Raw genomic sequence first — 20690 nt, 5'->3', positions numbered from 1 at the left:
GTGAAGCTTACCGTAAATTGTCGACGCGTTTTCACCCAGTTTTAACGCAAAAAGAAATGGCATACCATTGCGCAATTTTATGCGATTCTATTTCCGTGACGAGAGACACAAACACGTTTTGACTTATTACAACACAACCCACTACTGAGCAGCTGCATCGATGTGCCACTTTGACTAGAATCAGCTTATAGACCAAGGTCAAAGATATTGGGCCTACACAAGCCTGCAGGGTTGCCACATCTTGCAAGTAAAATCAGTCTCATTACTTTATTGTCGCACCTCGTATGTTAAAAGGATATTGCTGTTTCAATTTCTGTGTGATTTTCGTTGTTATGTATTCAAACTAAACTGTCCAATCGTAGCTGTACCACTCCAGCATAACTATTGAAACTTGTATGTACTTTCCAGTCGTGCTTTATTATGTACAAACTGTTGTTTGGTGTGCTAAGCTACTTGTATGAGGGGCTCAGAACGAAATTTTAAAATGATCTGGTCGACAGTAAGTAATTTGTCTAAGTATGCATATTACTGTTGTTGACTATGTGTGTGGACAATCCCCCAGCTGTTAGTGCCTGCAGTAAGCTGCCCTCTGGCCTCCTTGTGAATGCACTTTTTCAAGTAGCTTCTCCCCTCACAGCACTCCAGCCTCTACAGAGAGCTCAGTCACCCCCACCACTCAGCTGCAGAGCAACCAAGGGGACCTCAGCCGGACTTCCGCCTCAGCTGCCACGCCCACAGCTGCCAGCCCGACTCCCTCAACCGATAGCGCCGCCATCACTCTGCTGAGGTGAGTTTTGTCACGACATGTGCCCTTTCTTCACATTCATAGAACAGCGCATGTGGGTTTTGAACCAAGTGTTATGCCCAAAAAGACAGATGTCACATTGTTGTATTTTTTAAATGATGATGTATACACTGAAGAAACAAAGACACTGGTACACCTGCCCAACATCATGTAGAGAACCCATGAGCACGCATAATTGCCGCAGCACGACGTGGCATGGACTCGACTATGTCTGAAGTAGTGCTGGAAGGAACTGACATCATGAATCCCACAGGGCTGTCCATAAATCCGTAAGAGTAACAGTGGGTGGAGGTCTCTTCTGAACAGCACGTTGCCAGGCATCCCAAATATGCTCCATTTTATTCATGCCTGGGGATTTTGGTGGCCAGTGGAAGTGTTTAAATTATACTGAGTGTTCCTGGAGCCACTCTGTCGCAATTCTGGACATGTCAGGTGTCGCATTGTCCTTCTGGAATTGTCGAAGTCCGTCGGATGCACAGTGCGCGTGAATGGATGCGGATGATCAGACGTACATGTCACCTGTCAGATGTATCAGGGGTCCCACGTCAATCCAACAGGACACGCTCCACACCGCAACAGAGCATACACCAGCTTGAACAGCCCCTGCTGACATGCAGGGTCATTGGATTCATAAGGCTGTCTCCATACCCTCATATGTCCATCCACTTGATACAATTTGAAACAAGACTCGTCCAACCAGGTAACATGTTTCCAGCCATCAGTAGTCCGATGTCAGTGTTGACAGGCCCAGGCGATGTGTAAAGCTTTGTGTCGTGCAGTCATCAAGGTTACAGGGGTGGGTCTTGGGTCCAAAAGCCCATATCGTTGATGTTTTGTTGAATGGTTATCACGTTGACACTTGCTGATGGCCCAACATTTAAATCTGCAGCAATTTGTGGAAGAGTTGCACATCTATAATGTTGACCGATTCTCTTCAGTCATTGTTGGTCCCATTCTTGCAGGATCCTTTTCTGGCCGCAGCGATGTCAGAGATTTGATGTTTTACCAGATTCCTGATATTCACGTTACACTCGTGAAGTGGTCGTACGGGAAATCCCCACTGCATCGCTTCCTCGGAGATGCTGTGCCCCACCGCTCGTGCGCCGACTATAACACCCCATTCAAACTCACTTAAATCTTGATAACCTGCCATTGTAGCAGCAGTAACAGATGTAACAAGTGCGCCAGACACTTGTTGCCTTACATAGGCGTTGGCGACCACAGCGCCATATTCTGCCTGCTTAAGTAATTCTGTATGTGAATACACAGACCTGCACCTGTTTCTTTGGCGCTTCAGTGTAGTTATCAGGAAAATTTATTCCCTTCATAAAATTTGACATTGAAATAGGTGTGTGAATTACATTCAGATCAGAACGGATATGTTTCAATAAACGCAGATATTTGGGAAATATGCTGTAATTTGCACTCATGTGGGCCCGCTGCATTGTATATCTCATATAAGGACGTTGAATGTAATGCTATGATACCAAGACGTTGCTGTGTTCCATTATATAGTTCACTGAAGTAGGCATATTTCGGTGTGACTGCCATCGTCAGGTCATGTGTGGAAAGTACATAATTTGGTAGCATATTTCAAATTTTAGAGTAGACAATACAACATATTATACAATTATGATTTGCTATGTACCTCAGGTGGTCTTGATATCTGTATGACATCAATGTCTCACTCGCTCTTGCACAACTACATAAGTTTGCTCCTTTGATACTGATGGAGCTGTAGTGTGCGTTTAACTTTTCGTGGAGCAGTTAAAACTGGAGCAGTATATAACTGTTTCAGCAAAAGTTTAGCAGCCACAGTAGCTCCATCAACATCAAACAAGCAAGCTTATACAGTAGCATGACAGAAACTGCGACATCAACCTCTTATAGATATCAAGACCACCTGGTGTACATAGCAAATAATAATTCTATAATATGTTGTGTTATCCATTCCAAAATTTGAAATTTTTAATCAAACTCCAAATTACATACTTGCCACAGATAACCTGAAGATGGCACTCACACCAAAAGAAGACCATTGAAGACCATATTAATAAACAATATAATCGAACACAGCAACATCTTGATCTCATAGCATTCTATATATATATATATATATATATATATATATATATATATATATATATATATATATATGCGAAAATGTCTGCTTGTGTCTGTGTATGTGCAGATGGATATGTGTGTGTGTGTGTGTATACCTGTCCTTTTTTCCCCCAAGGTAAGTCTTTCTGCTCCCGGGATTGGAATGACTCCTTACCCTCTCCCTTACAACCCACATCCTTTTATCTTTCCCTCTCCTTCCGAAGCAACCATTGGTTGCGAAAGCCTGAATTTTGTGTTTATGTTCGTGTTTGTTTGTGTGTCTATCGACCTGCCAGCACTTTCGTTTGGTAAGTCACATCATCTTCGTTTTTAGATATATTTTTCCCACGTGGAATGTTCCCCTCTATTATATTCATATATATATATATGCGCTACAACTTTTACTAAAATAGTGACTGTATTGTTTTGTTGGATACCATTTCTGGTTTGAGCTATAACAGGTAGCTGGAAGTCGAGGGACAGAACGATTGATTGATATTAGGAACCTTTACTTTTCTTATAAATGCATTTAAAAATCGAAGACACTCCAAAAATTAGTATAATTCAACACGCAATAGACTCTGAAGTCATTTGTTAATAAAAGTTACCCATAAATTTAGAAAAAACTACATTTAACTCATCTATATTAAACAACAGAATTGCAGCCGTCACACTCCTCAATACACGCAAATGTTAAGTAAGAAAATATTGCGACTATTAAGTATGAACTGGTTTTTCATGAAAAGCTGTCAGCTGCCAAAAAGAAAATTTACACAAAGTCCTCCCTGAAATGACTTGGCGACTTCTGTGTAATCACGTGACAGAGGAACAGTTTTCCTATACTAGTGTCACCCACTCTGTATGTCCATTCAATGAGACCATTAGCAACACTACATAAAAGTTAGAAGAGAATTTAATTATCGTGCATTAAAATCAGTTCTTCTAAAAAACAGCATTGAACACAAGAAATCTTCCAAATAGGCATATACAGGGTATACATAAAGTATGGGAACACTTTCAATTATTTATTGCACAAGAACCAAACATTGTACAGATATCATACACATGTCATTTTGAAGAGAAACCGTGAAAGTTTTTTTCATGTCTACCGCCACAGCGTAGTTTGGTAATTTGCCAAGAGTCAGAGCTACTCGCAACGATGGCGAATGCAGGTGCGGAGCGAGCTTTCTGTGTGTTGGAGTTCGACAAAAACAAGTGTGCTACAGCTGTTCAACGGATGTTTAGAACCAAGTATGGTAAGATAGCCACCAACAAGGAAGGACATTTACCACTGGAACAACAAATTCGTTAACACGGCTTGCTTGTGACCAGCAAAGAGAAGCAGACATCGCAGTGTGGGTGAAGTGAATGTGGAGCACGTATGAGAGACATTCGTAAGGAGTCCAGAGAAATCAGTGCGTCGTGCATCGCATGAACTCGAAATGGCTCCAGTGACAGTGTGGAAAGTCCCGCGACAGCAACTGTCTGTGAGATTATTCAAATTGTAACTAGTGCAGAAGCTCAGTGACGAAGACAAAGGCAAGCATTTTGAGTTTTGTTCGCAGTTGCTACAATTGAATGAGGAAGGCATTGTTGATCGTTCAATTTTTAGCGACGAAGCCACTTTTCACACTAATTGGAAACCGAAAAGGCATAATTGTCGAATCTAGGGTACAAAGCATCCACAAAAATGCATTTAATTCGAGCGTGATTCCCCAAAGGTAAATGTTTTTTGTACCTTGCCACGTCGAAAACTACACGGGCCATTCATTTTCGCTGAGAACGCTGTCACTGGATATTCCTACTTGGACCTGTTTCGCAATCGGACTCCCCATTCATCTTTCAGAAGGATGGGGCTCCACCCCATTTTTATCACGAGTTCATGGGTACCTGAACACAGAGCAGCTGCATTGATGGATCGGTGTGCTACAGAAGGGGACAGATGATTCATGAAATGGCCTCCTCGATCACCAGATCTCACGCCATGTGACTTTTTTCTGTGGGGCCACATTAAAGATCTGGTGTATGTAGCGCCTCTACCATGTAGCAGAGCTCCGGGAGAGAGTTCGCATATCGATTGTTTGTAAGAAAATCTTGAGAGTTTCTCTTCAAAATGCAATATGTATCAAATGCGTACAATGTTTAGTTCATGTGCAATAAATAACTGGAAGTGTTCCTGGACTTTATGTACACCCTTTAACAAACTGTATACATCTATTAATGAAATAAAGCATCGTGTTTTCCCTAGTATCAGTGTGTTTCCACTGACTCAAATTCTTCCATGCGACATCAGTCTTTCCTCTTCGTTCTAGCTTCTCCTGCCAATAATAACACTCTGATACACATTTGCTTTAGTGCTTGCAGACCAACACAGTGCAATAAAATGCCACTTGTAGCAAACTCACGTTCATGACATGCAGGGACAATGTTGAAAGGTAGACAGTTCCACAGTAAACCACAAGGACACTTTGTTGGAATCACAATAAGCACTATAAGTAGTTTACTGTGACACAACGACTAATGCCGAACTCCAACATCAAAAACACTTAGCATGCTCGGTGGCATTGAAAATCCCCTTGGACATAATCACAGCTTGGGTACATAATCAACAGTGCATGTTCCATCCCAGTTGCTGTCAAACATGGACAGTTCCGAGATCATCCACAGCGCCATGGTAACTGACCTCAAGTGCACCATCTCACCACCCACATTGCCTCAATGCACACCTCCCATGACACCTCACATGCACCAGCGAGACGCCTGCCAGCAAAATGCCACGTCCGCTGTCAGTGTGGGACACAACCCGATGCCCACCATAGATGGAGTGGCGAGCCATGAGTGGCATGAGTGCCGACGTGTCACAGACTCCCCCTCCCCCCCCCCCCCCCCCCCAATAAAATTCAGCTGGGTCCGAAAATTCTCCTTCCTTAACTCTTGGTATCTGTCTTAATCGGAGATGGACCCTTAGCTCTTGACCAGTGTGCAGTTCTTGTAGCAGCACTGTTATAACTTCGTCCAAACAGGCGTTGGAAGGCCCAATGGTACCGACCGGCCTTCGTGTCATCCTCAGCCCACAGGCGTCACTGGATGTGGATATGGAGGGGCATGTGGTCAGCACACTGCTCTTGTGGCTGTATGTCAGTTTATGAGACTGGAGCCACTACTTCTCAATCGAATAGCTCCTCAGTTTGCCTCACACGGACTGAGTGCACCTTCCTTGCTAACAGTGCTCGGCAGACCAAATGGTTACCCATCCAAGTGCTAGCCCAGCCTGACAGTGCTTAACTTTGGTGGAACTGGTGGTACCACTGCAGCAAGGCCATTGGCAGCAATGTTATAAGGGTAAGATAATCCTACAGTAAGAATGGTCCCCTACACCAGGCCAACAAATTCTTAGTAATACTATCAGCTGACTTAATATATCCTTCAAAATTCTTAACATGAACCTCATATCCAACTTAGTAAGCATTAGACTGGCGTTCCTTATCTAAGTGTATTTCTTCCATTCTATGGCCCCCTGGATATTCTTCCTGGTTGTCCTCTACTGATTCGCAACTTGCTGTGGAGTCTTTCCTTTAGGCAACAGGTCCTCTGATGCCCACAAATTGCGCAGCAGAGTTGCCACCTCATACCCAAGAGGCACTTTGGCCAGTGTTGACTTGTGTGTGTCACAGAATGCCGTATTGAATGCCATCGCCCCAATTATCACAGTGAACGATCCCAGTTGCTCTGGCCCGTGTGATGACAGGCATTCAATCTAGATCTAACATTATGATTGAGGCATTCAGCAAAAGAAGGGTTGGGGTAATGTGAAGTAGTGGAAATATGTTTTTACCCCCATCCCCAAAGAGAACTACACAAACGCCTCAACCGACAGACTGGCCAGGATGGGGGCAATGACTTCATTTATTGGATTGGAACCTGTCCTGACAATCACTAAGGATATGATCAAACTGGAACTATGGAACTGGCTTAGGAAGCAGCATGTAGAATATTGGACCAAGATCCATAAACAAAAATATGGTAAGGTAATGATGTCCAAGCCATGTTTTACAAGAAGCTCTGTAATCTTGGGATTGAACAGGAAAGAGATCAAACCCATGACTGGACTTATGACCGCCCATGTGAATTTCAAAAAACATCTGCACACAGTGGGTATAACGGAAGAAGACCCTAAGTGTAGGATTTTTTATGAGAGTGAAGAAATTGCATCACACCTCATCTTCGAATGCATGGCATTGGAGAGTAAAAGAATCAGAATCTTCGGGACAATTAGACCTGAAGAAATTATGTCGAACAAAACACTGGTAAAGGGGCTCCTTGCACTATTTGAGGGCAGGTGTTTCCATTCCTGTTACCTGTACCATACTGGTATGCATTATGAGCGTCTTTCGCGTTACCACGTCATTCCAGCTCTGCAAGAGCGTGGATGTAGATCATTTTTATGCAAGATGGAGCACCTCCACACATTGCAAATCCAGTTAAGCAGCTGCTGAAGCGCCATTTCGGAAATGCTAGAATTATCAGTCGCCATTTCCCTACAGCCTGGCCATCCCGATCACCTGATATTAATCCATGTGACTTCTGGCTGTGGGGTTACCTGAAGGATGTTGTGTTCAGTGTTCCGATTGCAAACTTAGCTGCATTGAAGGCACGCATTGCACAACACATTCTGAATGTGACCCTGGAAACACTTCTATCAGCTGTGGAACATGCTGTTCCTTGGTTTCAACATGTTGCAGGAAACGGTGGACAGCATATTGAACATGTTTTGCGCCAGTCACACGGAACTTAATGCGGTTTTTGGCATCAGGACAAAACCCAATGCGATTGATGCTTTTCATGCGCTTTTGTCCTCAGGATGATTAACAACCTACGTGATTGATACTTTTTATGCGGTTTTTGGCCTCATGACGGTTGAAAACCGATTTTTTTCCATCCGATATGATATGACACGACATGGCCACGGTGAATAACTGTATTACACCTGTACACCCATACAGACTGATTAGTGCAGTCTGTTTATCGTCAAATATACATCTCAGGCATTGTTGTATGATTCACTTTTTGAGAGGTTGACTTTAATTAGAATCGTTCTGTATATTCCCAAGCCAACAATCTAAGCCTCTGAGTTTCCTTAGATTCGTCTGTGCTGTAAAATACAGCATTTTCTGATAGCTCATAAAGTTGTCGTTGACTTGTCATGAGAGGTACATGGAATCTCTAAATTGAACTATGTCTACTAGCGCACAGACTGGCTAACAAAATTCATGGAAGAGATAAGATTTCGTAGCTTCACAAACTGAGTTTATTTGATGTTATTAGTTCTGTTAAACTGCTTAAGCGAAAAAGCTCTTAATTTGGTTCTGACATCAATCCTCCGAACAAAAGGTTCACTGCCTATGAAGAAAACAGCAGCCATTCTAGTGGTGGACACAGTGATGTGCTGCTCAGAAAAAAAAGCAGAAAGCGGGCTTTATTGTATGTGCTTGTGCGGTTGAGGCCACTGTAAAGATGTTTATGCAGAGCAGCATTTATTGTTTGCTCTCTTTTCTGTTACTAGCAGTGAGCTCTACATAAAGGGAATATATCGGTCTCTCGTTCAATACCTGCACCAAGAACGCTGCAGTATGGTTGAAGGATGGTAGCCACATCATTTTCTAAATGTTGACCTATGCAAACGTTAGCTGTCTTAAGGCCAAAGGTCAGAGTAATTGCAATTCCCACATTAGCACTACTGTTTGATGCGCTATGTATACCTTTTCTCTTTCTAGGTACATGTGTACAATCTCCATAATAGGATCCACTTATTCTCTCCAAACAGTGCAGGGGAATTGGAATTTTTATGGAGTATACTGGTCTTCAAAAATAAGATTTTGGTTCTCCATCAGAGCAGGCATGGAAGACATCTATTACAGAAAGTCTCATAAGTACATGGGCTGGATTGGTTAGCTGGTTACTCCACATACAACACCTGACAAGAAACAAGCCAGACTGCACAAGAGCAGAGCAACTTAGGGTGGTTTCATATGGTGCTGGCCCTTCCATTCACCTTTCTTGTCAGTTGATTCTCATGATATGTACAGGACTTTAGTCCACTCCTTTCTATAACTCAAGCAGGGAGGTATTTCTTGGACAAGGGCGCTGTACTTGCTTCCTAGAAGAGCCACTGTCAAATATCATCTTGGTTGTCTTGCATGTAGCTATCCATAGCGATACTAAATGCTGTCTAGTGAATTCCAGTGCTTCATTCTACCAGGAGTTCACTAGTCCATCCACTGCAGTTACTGATCAGTCTGTAACATCCTCAAAGTTGATATGACCTCCAGATAGAACTGTCCTCAGGTAAATACAGTACAAGTCCTCCTTACACGTCTAGTGCGTAGTATTACTCATAACTTTCCTTTAATTTTCAGCTATTTTTAAATGTTTATACAGCTCTTAACTGACTGCCTGATAAACTAGAATTCCTGCCTTCGAGATAATGTTGTCTGCATTGTCTGACTCATTTCTCATTTAGTTGTATCTTATCTCGCAAACCACTAAAAGCTTCTCTCTCCTGTTCATTGTAATGTAACACGAAAACGAATATTCGAAACAAAATACGTATCACCAACAGTCTTTTCAAGATATCCTATGATAATACATATATTTAAAAGCAATTCTATCTGCAGTACTCAAATGTATATTTCGTAAATGCTCTTGATAACCTAAACTGGATAATGTTCTAATTCCCACCCATTATCTTCTTCATTGCCACATGTTACTATATAGTATATGGTAATTGCATGTTTTCTTATCAAAACATCAACTTCAAAGATAGTTTTTCATTCACATCACCTGTATGTCTACAAAGACCTTTATTTTATGTCAGTGGTAAATTCGTAGACGAGTTTGCTAGATTAAATAACCAGAACACACATTAACACGCAACCACAAGAAAACTGTCGAATCTGGTAATTACAATACATTGAACATAATACTCATTTCACTACATCTCCTCGATCATTGGCTGCATTCGTAAATTTCATGTCTAGTTTCACTCCTACCACAGTTGTTTTCATTTGTCAACACATTACGCACAAATTTCTGTGAAGACACTAACTTTGCTCTGCTCCTTTCTGAAAACATTCCAACTATGTTTCTGGATTGCACTGAGATAATAAATTACTGTCATATATTTCGTAATGTGTTATCCTAAACACAGCAGTAAATTTAAATTACTAACCACAGGTATATAATTATTACACACACACACACACAGTTCAGTTTTCAGACATTTTCTTGTACTGTCTTCTCCTTTCTGGCCAAAATCACATTTTTTAATGAATTTCTATATGCAATCAAAAATTCTTGATTATTTACAAAAAATACATTTTTTCTACTGAATTATGCAGTCTTTTTACTACTATTTTCAATGACTTATCGAAGATTTTATTCTAACAAGAACAATAGTCCCTACAACTTATACAATGAGTTTTGTATTAATTTTTATATTCTAATGAAGCGTGGGAAATGGGCAAATGGGGTCTGGTTTAGCGAAGAAATTGTTCGTTTCCTATGACAATCAGGATAATTAAGTAAACTTTTAAGAGAACTGGGGAAAACTTTATTCTGAATTTTCATAGCCTAGTTTGACCCTGAATAATCTGACAAAGATGGACAATTGGGGTATCAAATATACCACCGTTACATGCAGGTTTGCAAAAAAATATGTAATTACTTAAAGAAAAAAATCAGGACAGTTAAAAAAACTTAATTAATCATTTCAAGGGAAACTGAAATATTTCATTAATAAATGCTACTAGCTATGTAAATAAAGTGTCAAAAGCTTAATCCCTTCAAGTCCTAACATTTTCCACAAATATAGTTGATTGTTGTGCTATTTGACTATTAAAAAGGCTTCCTTCGAATGAAGTTATACATTTAGGTTCTTTCGATAACATCAGAGGCTAGGAACGTAAGTGAGATATCAAAAACTTCATCTATTCAAAGTATAGATATTTCGGGCGTAAAAAGTAGCACTGGTGTAGTATTTAACTAACAAAATGGTTGACTTCTAAGCAAGTATTAAATTGGAGAACCGAAGTCGCTAGGAGAAAGGGGATTCATGTTGAGTGGTCTGGGTGGCCAAATCATTTGCTCAAGTTATCCAGGGTGTTCTTCAAACTAGTCGAGAACAGTTATGACCCAATAACATCATATCATTGATTGGGACCATGAAGTCCAAGTAGCTGAACAGGACCATTTACAGTCAACGTTCAGTTGGACCAGAAAGGCCAGTCCGTTCCATGTAAAACAATCCACACCATTATGAAGCCACCACCAGCTTGCACAGTGACTTGTTGGGAACTTGGCTCCACAGCTCTGTGAGGCCTGTGCCACACTCAAACTTTACTGTGAGCTCTTACCAACTGAAATCGGAACTCATCTGACTGGGGCGCGGTTTTCCGGTCGTCTGGGGTCCAACTGATATGGTAACGAGCCTAGGAAAGACGCTTCAGCTGACATGCTGTTATCAAAGGCACCCGTGTCGGTCGTCTGCTGCCACAGCCCATTAATGCCAGATTTAAAGAGGTTGAAAAAAATCAGCCAACCAGTTGTATTAGCCCTTGACCTAGGTTTCGATGTTTCTAAAAATATCTTTTTCAGAAGGAATGGGTCTTGTTACATCACATGATGGAAGATATTTTTAGAAATATGGGAACCCAGGTAAAAGGCTAACAAATCTTTGTTTTGCAACTGGTTGGCTGATTTTTTTCAACCTGTCCAGATTTTCACAGTTGCCGTTTCAGACCCATGTTAAGATTTTGAAATGTCTCACTTCACCACACTGTCCTGTTGGATACGTTCGTCGTAAATCCAACATTGGTTTCTGCAGCTATTTCAAGCTGTGTTCCTTGCCTGTTAGCACCGACAAATCTACTTAACTGCTGCTGCTTTCGGTCGTTAAGTGAAGGTTGTCAGCCACTGCATAGTCCCTGGTGAGAGACAATACCTGAAATTTGGCATCCAGGGCACACTCTTGACACTGTACATCCCAGAATACTGAATTTCCTAATGATTTCCAGAATGGTATATCTCATGCATGTTGCACCAACTGCCATTTCGCGTTCAATGTATGTTAATTGTCAACAGAGATGTGTTCAAGTTGGTGGAGGCTCTGTACTGGTGTGTAATTGGAGTGATATGGGACCCCTGATACGTCTAGATACGACTAACAGGTGACACATACGTAAACATCCTGTCTGATCATCTGCATCCATTCATGTCCATGTGAATTCCGACGCACTTGAGCAATTCCAGCAGGACAATGTACACCCCACACATCCAGCACTGCTATAGAGTGGCTCCAGGAGTACACTTTTAATGGCCATCAATCTCCCCAGACATGAACATTACTGAGCATATCTGGGTTGCCTTGCAACGTGGTGTTGAGAAGAGATCTCCACTCCCTCGTACTCTTAGGAATTTATGGACATCCCTGCAGGTTTCATGGTGTCAGTTCCCTCCAAAACTACTTCATACATTAGTCGAGTCCGTCCCACATCATGATGGGGCACTTCTGCATGCTCGCCAGGGCCCTATACTATATTAGGCAAGTGCACCAGTTTCTCTCTCTCTCTCTCTCTCTCTCTCTCTCTCTCTCTCTGTGTGTGTGTGTAAGCTGTGTGTAAACTGATTGATTTAGTGACTGGTTGTTCATGTTAGCGAATCCGCTACTTTCTTTGGCAGCGTGTGTTCTGTTGTCGGTGTGTGGACAGACCCTCAGGAATACTGTCCACTGTAAGCTGTCCTCTGGCCTCCATGTGAACACACTTTGCCATGCAGTGTCTCTGTGTGCAGCTCGCCAGCTACTGCAGACAGCCGGACGACCCCCTCCACTCAGCCACTCAGTGACCACAGCTGGAGTCGCGACGCAGCTGCACCGACCACCATGTCTACCCACGACACTCCCCCACCTGACAGCGTTGCCATCGCTCTCCTGAGGTGAGTTGCGTCACTACACATGTGTCTCTTCCACATTCACAACACACGTTATTTGGGATTTCACAAAGTGTTATAGTCATGAAACCGAATGTCACTTTACTGTGTCTCCTGTCTTCATTTTATATTTGTATGTATTTTAAATGTGTATGTTTGTTCTACATCACATTCTAAACTACTGGAGTAATTTCAAGCACATGTAACACATCGTGTCTGGAATGAAACAGTGCGGAGGTAACATACATCTAAATTTCGAAGGGGTGAGGATGAGAAAGTTATATAAACTACTGGCCATTAAAATTGTTTCACCAAGAAGAAATGCAGATGATAAACGGGTATTCATTGGACAAATATATTATACTAGAACTGACATGTGATTACATTTTCACGCAATTTGGGTGCATACATCCTCAGAAATCAGTACCCAGAACAACCACCTCTGGCCATAATAACGGCCTTGATATGCCTGAACATTGAGTCAAACAGAGCTTGGATGGCGTGTTCAGGTACAGCTGCCCATGCAGCTTCAACATGATACCACAGTTCATCAAGAGGAGTGAATGGCGTATTGTGACGAGCCAGTTGCTCGGCCACCATTGACCAGACTTTTCAATTGGTGAGAGATCTGGAGAATGTGCTGGCCAGGGCGGCAGTCGAACATTTTCTGTATCAAGAAAGGCCCATACAGGACCTGCAACATGCGGTCATGGATTATCCTGCTGAAATGTAGGGTTTCACAGGAATCGAATGAAGGGTAGAGCCACAGGTCGTAAACACATCTGAAATGTAACGTCCACTGTTCAAAGTGCCGTCAATGCGAACAAGAGGTGACCGTGACGTGTAACCAATGGCACCCCATACCATCACGCCGGGTTATATGCCAGTATGGCGGTGACGAATACACCCTTCCAATGTGCGCTCACCGTGATGTCGCCAAACACGAATGCGACCATCACGATGCTGTAAACAGAACCTGGATTCATCCGAAAAAAAATGACGTTTTGCCATTCGTGGACCCAAGATCGTCGTCCAGTACAGCATCGCAGGCGCTCCTGTGTGTGATGCAGCATCAAGGGTAACTGCAGCCACGGTCTCCGAGCTGGTCCGTGCTGCTGCTAACGTCGTCGAACTGTTCGTGCAGATGGTTGTTGTCTTGCAAGCGTCACCACCTGTTGACTCAGGGATCGAGACGTGGCTGCAGGATCCATTACAGCCATGCGGATAAGATGCCTGTCATCTCGACTGCTAGTGATACGAGGCTGTTGGGATCCAGCACGACGTTCTGTATTATCCTCCTGAAACCACCGATTCCATATTCTGCTAACAGACATTGGATCTCGACCAACGTGAGCAGCAATTTCGCGATATGATAAACCGCAATCGCGATAGGTTACAATCCCACCTTTATCAAAGTCGGAAACGTGATGGTACGCATTTCTCCTCCTTACACGAGGCATCACAACAACGTTTCGCCAGGCAACGCCGGTCAACTGCTCTTTGTGTATGAGAAATCGGTTGGAAACTTTCCTCATGTCAGCTCGTTGTAGGTGTCGCCACCGGCGCCAACCTTGTGTGAATGCTCTGAAAAGCTAATCATTTGCATATCACAGCATCTTCTTCCTGTCGGTTAAATTTCGCACCTGCAGCACATCTTTGTGGTGTAGCAGTTTTAATGGCCAGTAGTGTAAGTACATCGCTATGTATGTATATACCCAACTTGTATTCACCCAGTATTTGAGACTGAAAGCACTTAGTGGCTCGCAACTGACCCCTACGAAATGATGGAAGGATATTTCAGTGTTATTCCAAATTACGATGTAATGTACCTTGGGACATGCATTCATGTCTGGAAGAATATGACATTGTAATTCGGAATAACGCCATCATTGCAATATCGTATTTATTCCTCGACACCGGGCAAACGACTTTGAAATAAAACGTCTCCCTTTATGGGAATATACATAATGTATGTACAGTTTGTAGGCACATGGAACTTTGTGCCTGGCCATTAGTCGTGCTCAGAGAGCCTAATGGCATGCCGGCACAGTAGCTGAGCGTGTTCGGTCGTAGGGTTAGCTGCCCTCTGTAATAAAAAAACTGAGTAAATGGATCAATGATGAACTTGAACAAGCGACGTGGGACGTCCGCATGGAAGAAAAAGAACGAACAACATGAGATGATGGAAGAAGAAGAAGAAGAAGAAGAAGAAGAAGGAAAAAAGGTGAAGCGACCACTCGTTATATGTGGGGAAATCCGGGTTCAAGTCGCGGTGTGGTACAATTTTTCACTTTCGTCATTCCATTCTACAGCTGATGGTAGTCCATATTCGCAAATGCAAATACATTCCAGGAAGGCAAAAATGTTTTTTGCTTTTTTAAATTTTCGCTCCTCATGCAGAAAAATTACCGTTCAGGCAAAACGTATTCCTTTATTACTTCGTCACTACAAATGCTGTTCCTAACGCATTTTGTACACTGTATCCACACATAACAGAAAACGTGGTTGAAAAATCATATCATTGTACGACACATAGTTCAGGATAGATGTTATAAATACTGGCATAAGCAAAAATCTACCGCTCCCGGCATGACATTTTAATGTTATGTCTTTATTACTCACTCAATTCGCAACACATTTTGAAGACTGTACCCATGCATCAGGTGTGTTCAAAAATTAGTCGAAAATTTTATTTTCGCTTTCTATATACATCCGATTTTCAAAATTTTTTATCATGTTGTACACATTTTTTTCGTCGAAAAAGATGGATCAAAGAATTTGCAATAAATTTTGTTTGAAAGATGGAATAACGTGCAGGGACGCGTTCTACATTTTGATCATGGTCTTTGGCGAATCAGTAAGACAGGAGTTTACGAGTGGTGTAAACGTTTCAAAGAGGGTCGAGAAGATGTTGAAGACGACGACCGCTGAGAAAGCGGTAGCATATCACTTACTGACGGCAATGTCGAAGAAGTATAGGTAACAGTTTTCGAAAATTGTCGAATCACCATCAGAGAGGTTGTTCATGAATTTGCCATGTCCTTTGGCTCATTCCAAGCAATTTTTCAAACGTTTTGGGCATGAAATGTGTAGCAGCAAAGTTTGTTCCAAGATTATGGAACTTCGACCAAAACCGACGCCACGTAGACTTCACCCAGAAACTGCTGAATGAAGTCGACAACGATCCGGAACTTCTAAAAAAGGTTACAAAAGGCGACAAAAAATGAGTGTATGGATACGACGTCAGAACTAATGCCCAGTCGTCCTAATGGTAACTGCCTGAAGAACGAAGACCGAAAAGGTTCGACAAATTCGATCATGTGTGAAGGTTCATCTCAGAGTTTTCCTCTATTACTGTGGGACAGTGCTTCATGAGTTCCTGTCTTATGATCGTGCGCTCACTAAGGTATACTACCTAGAAGTAACGCGCCGTTTGCATGAGGATATCCGAAAAAGAAACGACCAGAATTGTAACAAAACCGCTCGTGGATATCGCATCACGATAATGCTCCCATCACACCTCAATGCTTGATCGTGAGGTTTTGGCAAGAAACAAAGCCATTGTGTTCACGTGGCCAACCTATTCTTCGGACATGGACATCTGCAACTTCTTTCTATTTCCGACGCTGAAGAGAATCATGAGAGGACGTCGTTCTGCCAACACTAATGAGATAAATAGAGGATCGCCGAAGGAGCTGATAACAATAGCGAAAAGTGAGTTCCAGAAGTGCTTCCAAGCTTCTAAAAGGAGGCAGTGACATAGGAGTGCTTTATCTGACGGAGATTACTCTGAAGAGAATAAAGCTGATGTTGATGAATAAATAAAGATCTTCAAGAAAGAGAAAAATTCCCTTGACGTTTTGATGACACCTCGTTTATCAGTGAATGCACCTGCCAAATTATATCACAGTAATACACACATACGTGGAGATATGTTTGTCTCACATGGTCTGAGTGCACCATGCCTGCCAACAATGCGAGGCAGACACAGGTGGTCATCCATCGAGGTGTTAGCCAAGCTCGTCAGTGCCTGACGTCAGTGTTTTGATGGGAACTGGTGTTACCACTGTGGTAAGGCCATTCGATGCCAGGAATGCCACTCACAAAAGTGTCTGGTGAGCTGTGTCCTGTCACTGCTCACCTGAATGTGGGAGGAGGCTGTCCTGTGTTCGCACCTCGGACATACTGCTATGGGTTGACACCCCTGCTGGTCCTATAAGCATACACAGGCAGGCAAAGCAGAAACTCCTCCCACCGTAGAATACGTTTATGGGTGCTTCAAAATCAGATTCGGAGTGCAAAGTTCCCTGTCCTTTAACAGCCTAAACGTTGAGGCATATAAAAGCGCATATAATTGTCAGAACTTACACTTCCAGTATGTGGGCCATCCAGAACACTTGTTACGCGGGAGCAGGAGGTTTGTAGCAGTGGAACATTCCGAAAAATGCACAACAATGGTGACCGTACTTGTTAGTTACAACGCCACTGGTCGTATCAATCCGCATGTGGTTTCCGTTGCAACAGCAGTAGATAGAAAAATGTCTGGACCTGAACCATGTTGACTGCTCTGTGCAAAAGTGCCTGATTCCACAGCTCAGACTTTCACTCACATTTTTAGTATTGTTTGAATCTGTAGATGTGACACTGACCTCTGTCACTGCTCCGTGCATCTCAAAACTAACTAACACCGTTCCTAGTCTTTACTGTGTAATTGTGAGTCCTTGTGAACCAGTGCACACGCCAAAGACAGGCGAAGGCGCCATGTCTCTAACGAGACCACACGTTGGAAAGTAGCATGGGGGTCAAAAGAACTTACAGCCTGTTGGCCACTGTACAGTCGTTCATAATTCACATTTTCCTGTCTCACCTTTCCATAGAAAAGATCAAGAATCGTTTCCCATAGTTATCAGAATTCTAATATCCATTCTTAAAATATGAAATTGATTTTCAGTCGGAAGGGTGACATTAGCAACTCCATGTGCATGTGATATTTATAGAGGAAGAAAGTGAGTACTTAATTGATTGATGGATTTTGGATTAACCAGGAATGATATCACATTTGGCAGGATAATAACATGAAATTGTTCTAAATTGTCCCTAGCTTAAAAATAGTTCGCTACATTTTACTGCTGAACACCGTTTTTAGTATCAGAATTTTGGCGCTATGCTCACTGTAGTGAGGCTGTTAAATGCAAAAGATATGGTGCATTTCTGAGGACACACATCAGTGGCTGGAGTTCTATTGTGTACTCAGGAAGTCAAGATTTACTTGGAGCCAAATTTATCGTGATAAACTAGACAAGTGCATGTGTCATTAATTCACTGTCATATCCTGCAGGTTTCACTGTTGCCTTCAGACACATTGCAGCCACAAGACTTCACGTTCTTTTGTGTGTGTGTGTGTGTGTGTGTGTGTGTGTGTGTGTGTGTGTGTGTGTGTGTGTGTTTGGAAAAAATTATTAGAACATCTGTGGTTTTTTGCAGGACATTATCTGGAGAGGAGAAGGGCAGGAGGCTGATCCAGGCAGCTATTCTGGGCTCAATGGAGGAGTTGCAGGCCCTGCTGGCGGCTGGAGCGAACGTAGGGGCGAGAGACATGAACGAGTGGACCCCCCTGCATTGGGCAGCTGGCAGGGGATACGAGGAGATGGTGAGGCGTCTGCTGGTGGCAGGTGCGGACGTGAGGGCGAGGGACAAGTTCCAGCAGACGCCGCTGCACTTGGCTGCGTGGGGCGGCCGCCCGGCTGTCGTCAGGCTGCTGTCGGCGTCCTCTGCCGACCCAAACGCCAGGGATGTGGACGGGTGGACGCCGTTGCACTCTGCAGCATTCAATGACGAGACAGAAGCAGCGACGGCGCTGCTGGAGGCAGGGGCCGACAGGGGGGCCATAGACAACAATGGGAGAACCCCGCTGGACATCGCCAGACAGTACAACCAGCAGCAGGTGATAGACGTGCTATGATCAACCTGTGGACTAAAATAAATAAACCTTTTTACAGTACTTTTCGTTGTTTTCAGAAAAAAGCATACAAAGAAACCTGTCTTTGTACCCATTCTTACACTGTGAGTAAAACTCCTGTAGTAACACCAGATGGATACCACAACGAAAAAAGCAGAGGTATAATGAAAAGTAAAAAGACTCGAGCTTCCATTCTTGAAAACTAGGTAAAAATAGAGAAATATTCCATTAACAATACACACTAGGTATCTGCAACACATTATGTGATCAGAAGTATTTGGAGACAAGACTGAAAATGACATACATGTTCGTGAAGTCCTCTAGCGGTAATACTGGAATTCAATATGGTGTTGGCCCACCCTTATGATAGCTTCCACTCTCCCAGGCATAAGTTTAATCACGTGCTGGAAGGTTTCTTGGGGAATGGCAGTCCATTTTTGACAGATTGCTGCACTGAGGAGAGATATTGATCTGTGTCAGTGAGGCCTGGCACGAAGTCGCCATTCCACTACAGGGACGTTATTGTCGTGTAACCACTTCGCCACAGGCCGTGCATTACCAGCAGGTGCTCAATCGCTTTGTAAGATGCAATTGGCATCCCCGAATTGCGTTTCAACAGTGAGAAGCGAGAAAGTGCTTAAAACATCAATGTAGGACTGTGCTGTGATAGTGCCCACCCCTCCCCCCCACCTTACGAAAAACACGACCACACCATAACACCACCGCCTCCGAATTTTACTGTTGGCACTACACACGCTGGCATATGACGTTCACCGGGCATTCGCCACACACACACCCTGCCATTGGATCGTCACATTGTGACCGTGATCGTCACTCCACACAACGTTTTTCCACTGTTAAATCGTCCATTGTTTACGCTCCTTACACCAAGCGAGGCGTCGTTTGTCATTTAACGGCGTGATGTGTGGCTTATGAGCAGCTGCTCGACCTTGGAATCCAAGTTATCTCAACTCCCGCCTAACTGTCACAGTACTTGCAGTGGATCCTGATGCAATTTGGAATTCCTGTGTGATGGTCTGGATAGATGTCTGCCTTTTACACATTACGACCCTCTTCAACTGTCGGCAGCCTCTGTCAATCAACAGACGCGGTCGGCCTGTACGCTTTTATGCTGTATGTGTCTCTTCACGTTTCCACTTCACTATCACATCTGAGAAAGTGGACCTAAGGATGTTTAGGAGTGTGGAAATTTCGCAAACAGACGTATGACACAAGTGACACCCAATCACCTGACCACGTTCAAAGTCCGTAAGATCCGTAGACCACCCTATTCTACTCTCTCACGATGTCTAATGACTGCTTAGGTCGCTGATATGGAGTACCTGGCAGTAGGTGGCAGCACAATGCACCTAATATAAAAATGTATGTTTTTGGGGGTGTCCGGATACTTTTGATGTCATATTGTTTCCAATTACTGAAAAATGCTTGATAGAAGCATGTTTGGTACTATCTAAAACCACTGTACATTTATCCATCGACAAATTTTTGCTTTGTATGGTCTGTAATCAAAATGCAATTTCAGTTCCGATCTAAGAATAAATTAACCTCTCTGCTTGCTGTGCAGATAGTGCAAAAACGGGCAACTGTAGTTACAGTCTGACATTTTATAAAAATATTCATACGACTTTAGCTCTGATCTCAGAGTAAATTTACACACGTGTCTGCAGTAACCATAGTTCAGTAGCTACTGTGTTAAGTTACGGTCAGCCGCTGGTACCAATATACACACCACATTATTTGCTTAACATGAGAAGTCATATTATCAGTCTATTGTCAATTATTAAGAATGGTATAACAACCTTCAAACATTTCCACACA

The 20690-nt window shown here is 42.9% G+C and overlaps 1 protein-coding gene across 2 annotated transcripts in view; it reads left to right on the top strand.

The window, feature by feature from the left end:
* Window positions 1-18893, top strand: part of LOC126427189 (mucin-17-like) — a 53632-nt gene extending 34739 nt beyond the window's left edge. For both annotated transcript variants that reach the window (XM_050089413.1, XM_050089412.1), the window contains 3 exons: window positions 638-787; window positions 12755-12898; window positions 18377-18893. In XM_050089413.1, the coding sequence (XP_049945370.1) occupies window positions 638-787; window positions 12755-12898; window positions 18377-18854 (772 nt within the window). In that variant the 3' untranslated portion in view covers window positions 18855-18893. The remainder of the gene's footprint in view (window positions 1-637; window positions 788-12754; window positions 12899-18376) is intronic.
* The last annotated feature ends 1797 nt before the right edge of the window (window positions 18894-20690 follow it).

This window comes from Schistocerca serialis, chromosome 11 (assembly GCF_023864345.2).
Source record: "Schistocerca serialis cubense isolate TAMUIC-IGC-003099 chromosome 11, iqSchSeri2.2, whole genome shotgun sequence".
Classification (NCBI taxonomy): domain Eukaryota; kingdom Metazoa; phylum Arthropoda; class Insecta; order Orthoptera; family Acrididae; genus Schistocerca; species Schistocerca serialis.
The sequence above is the reverse complement of the archived record's forward strand: the minus strand, read 5'-3'. Positions and strand labels throughout refer to the sequence as shown.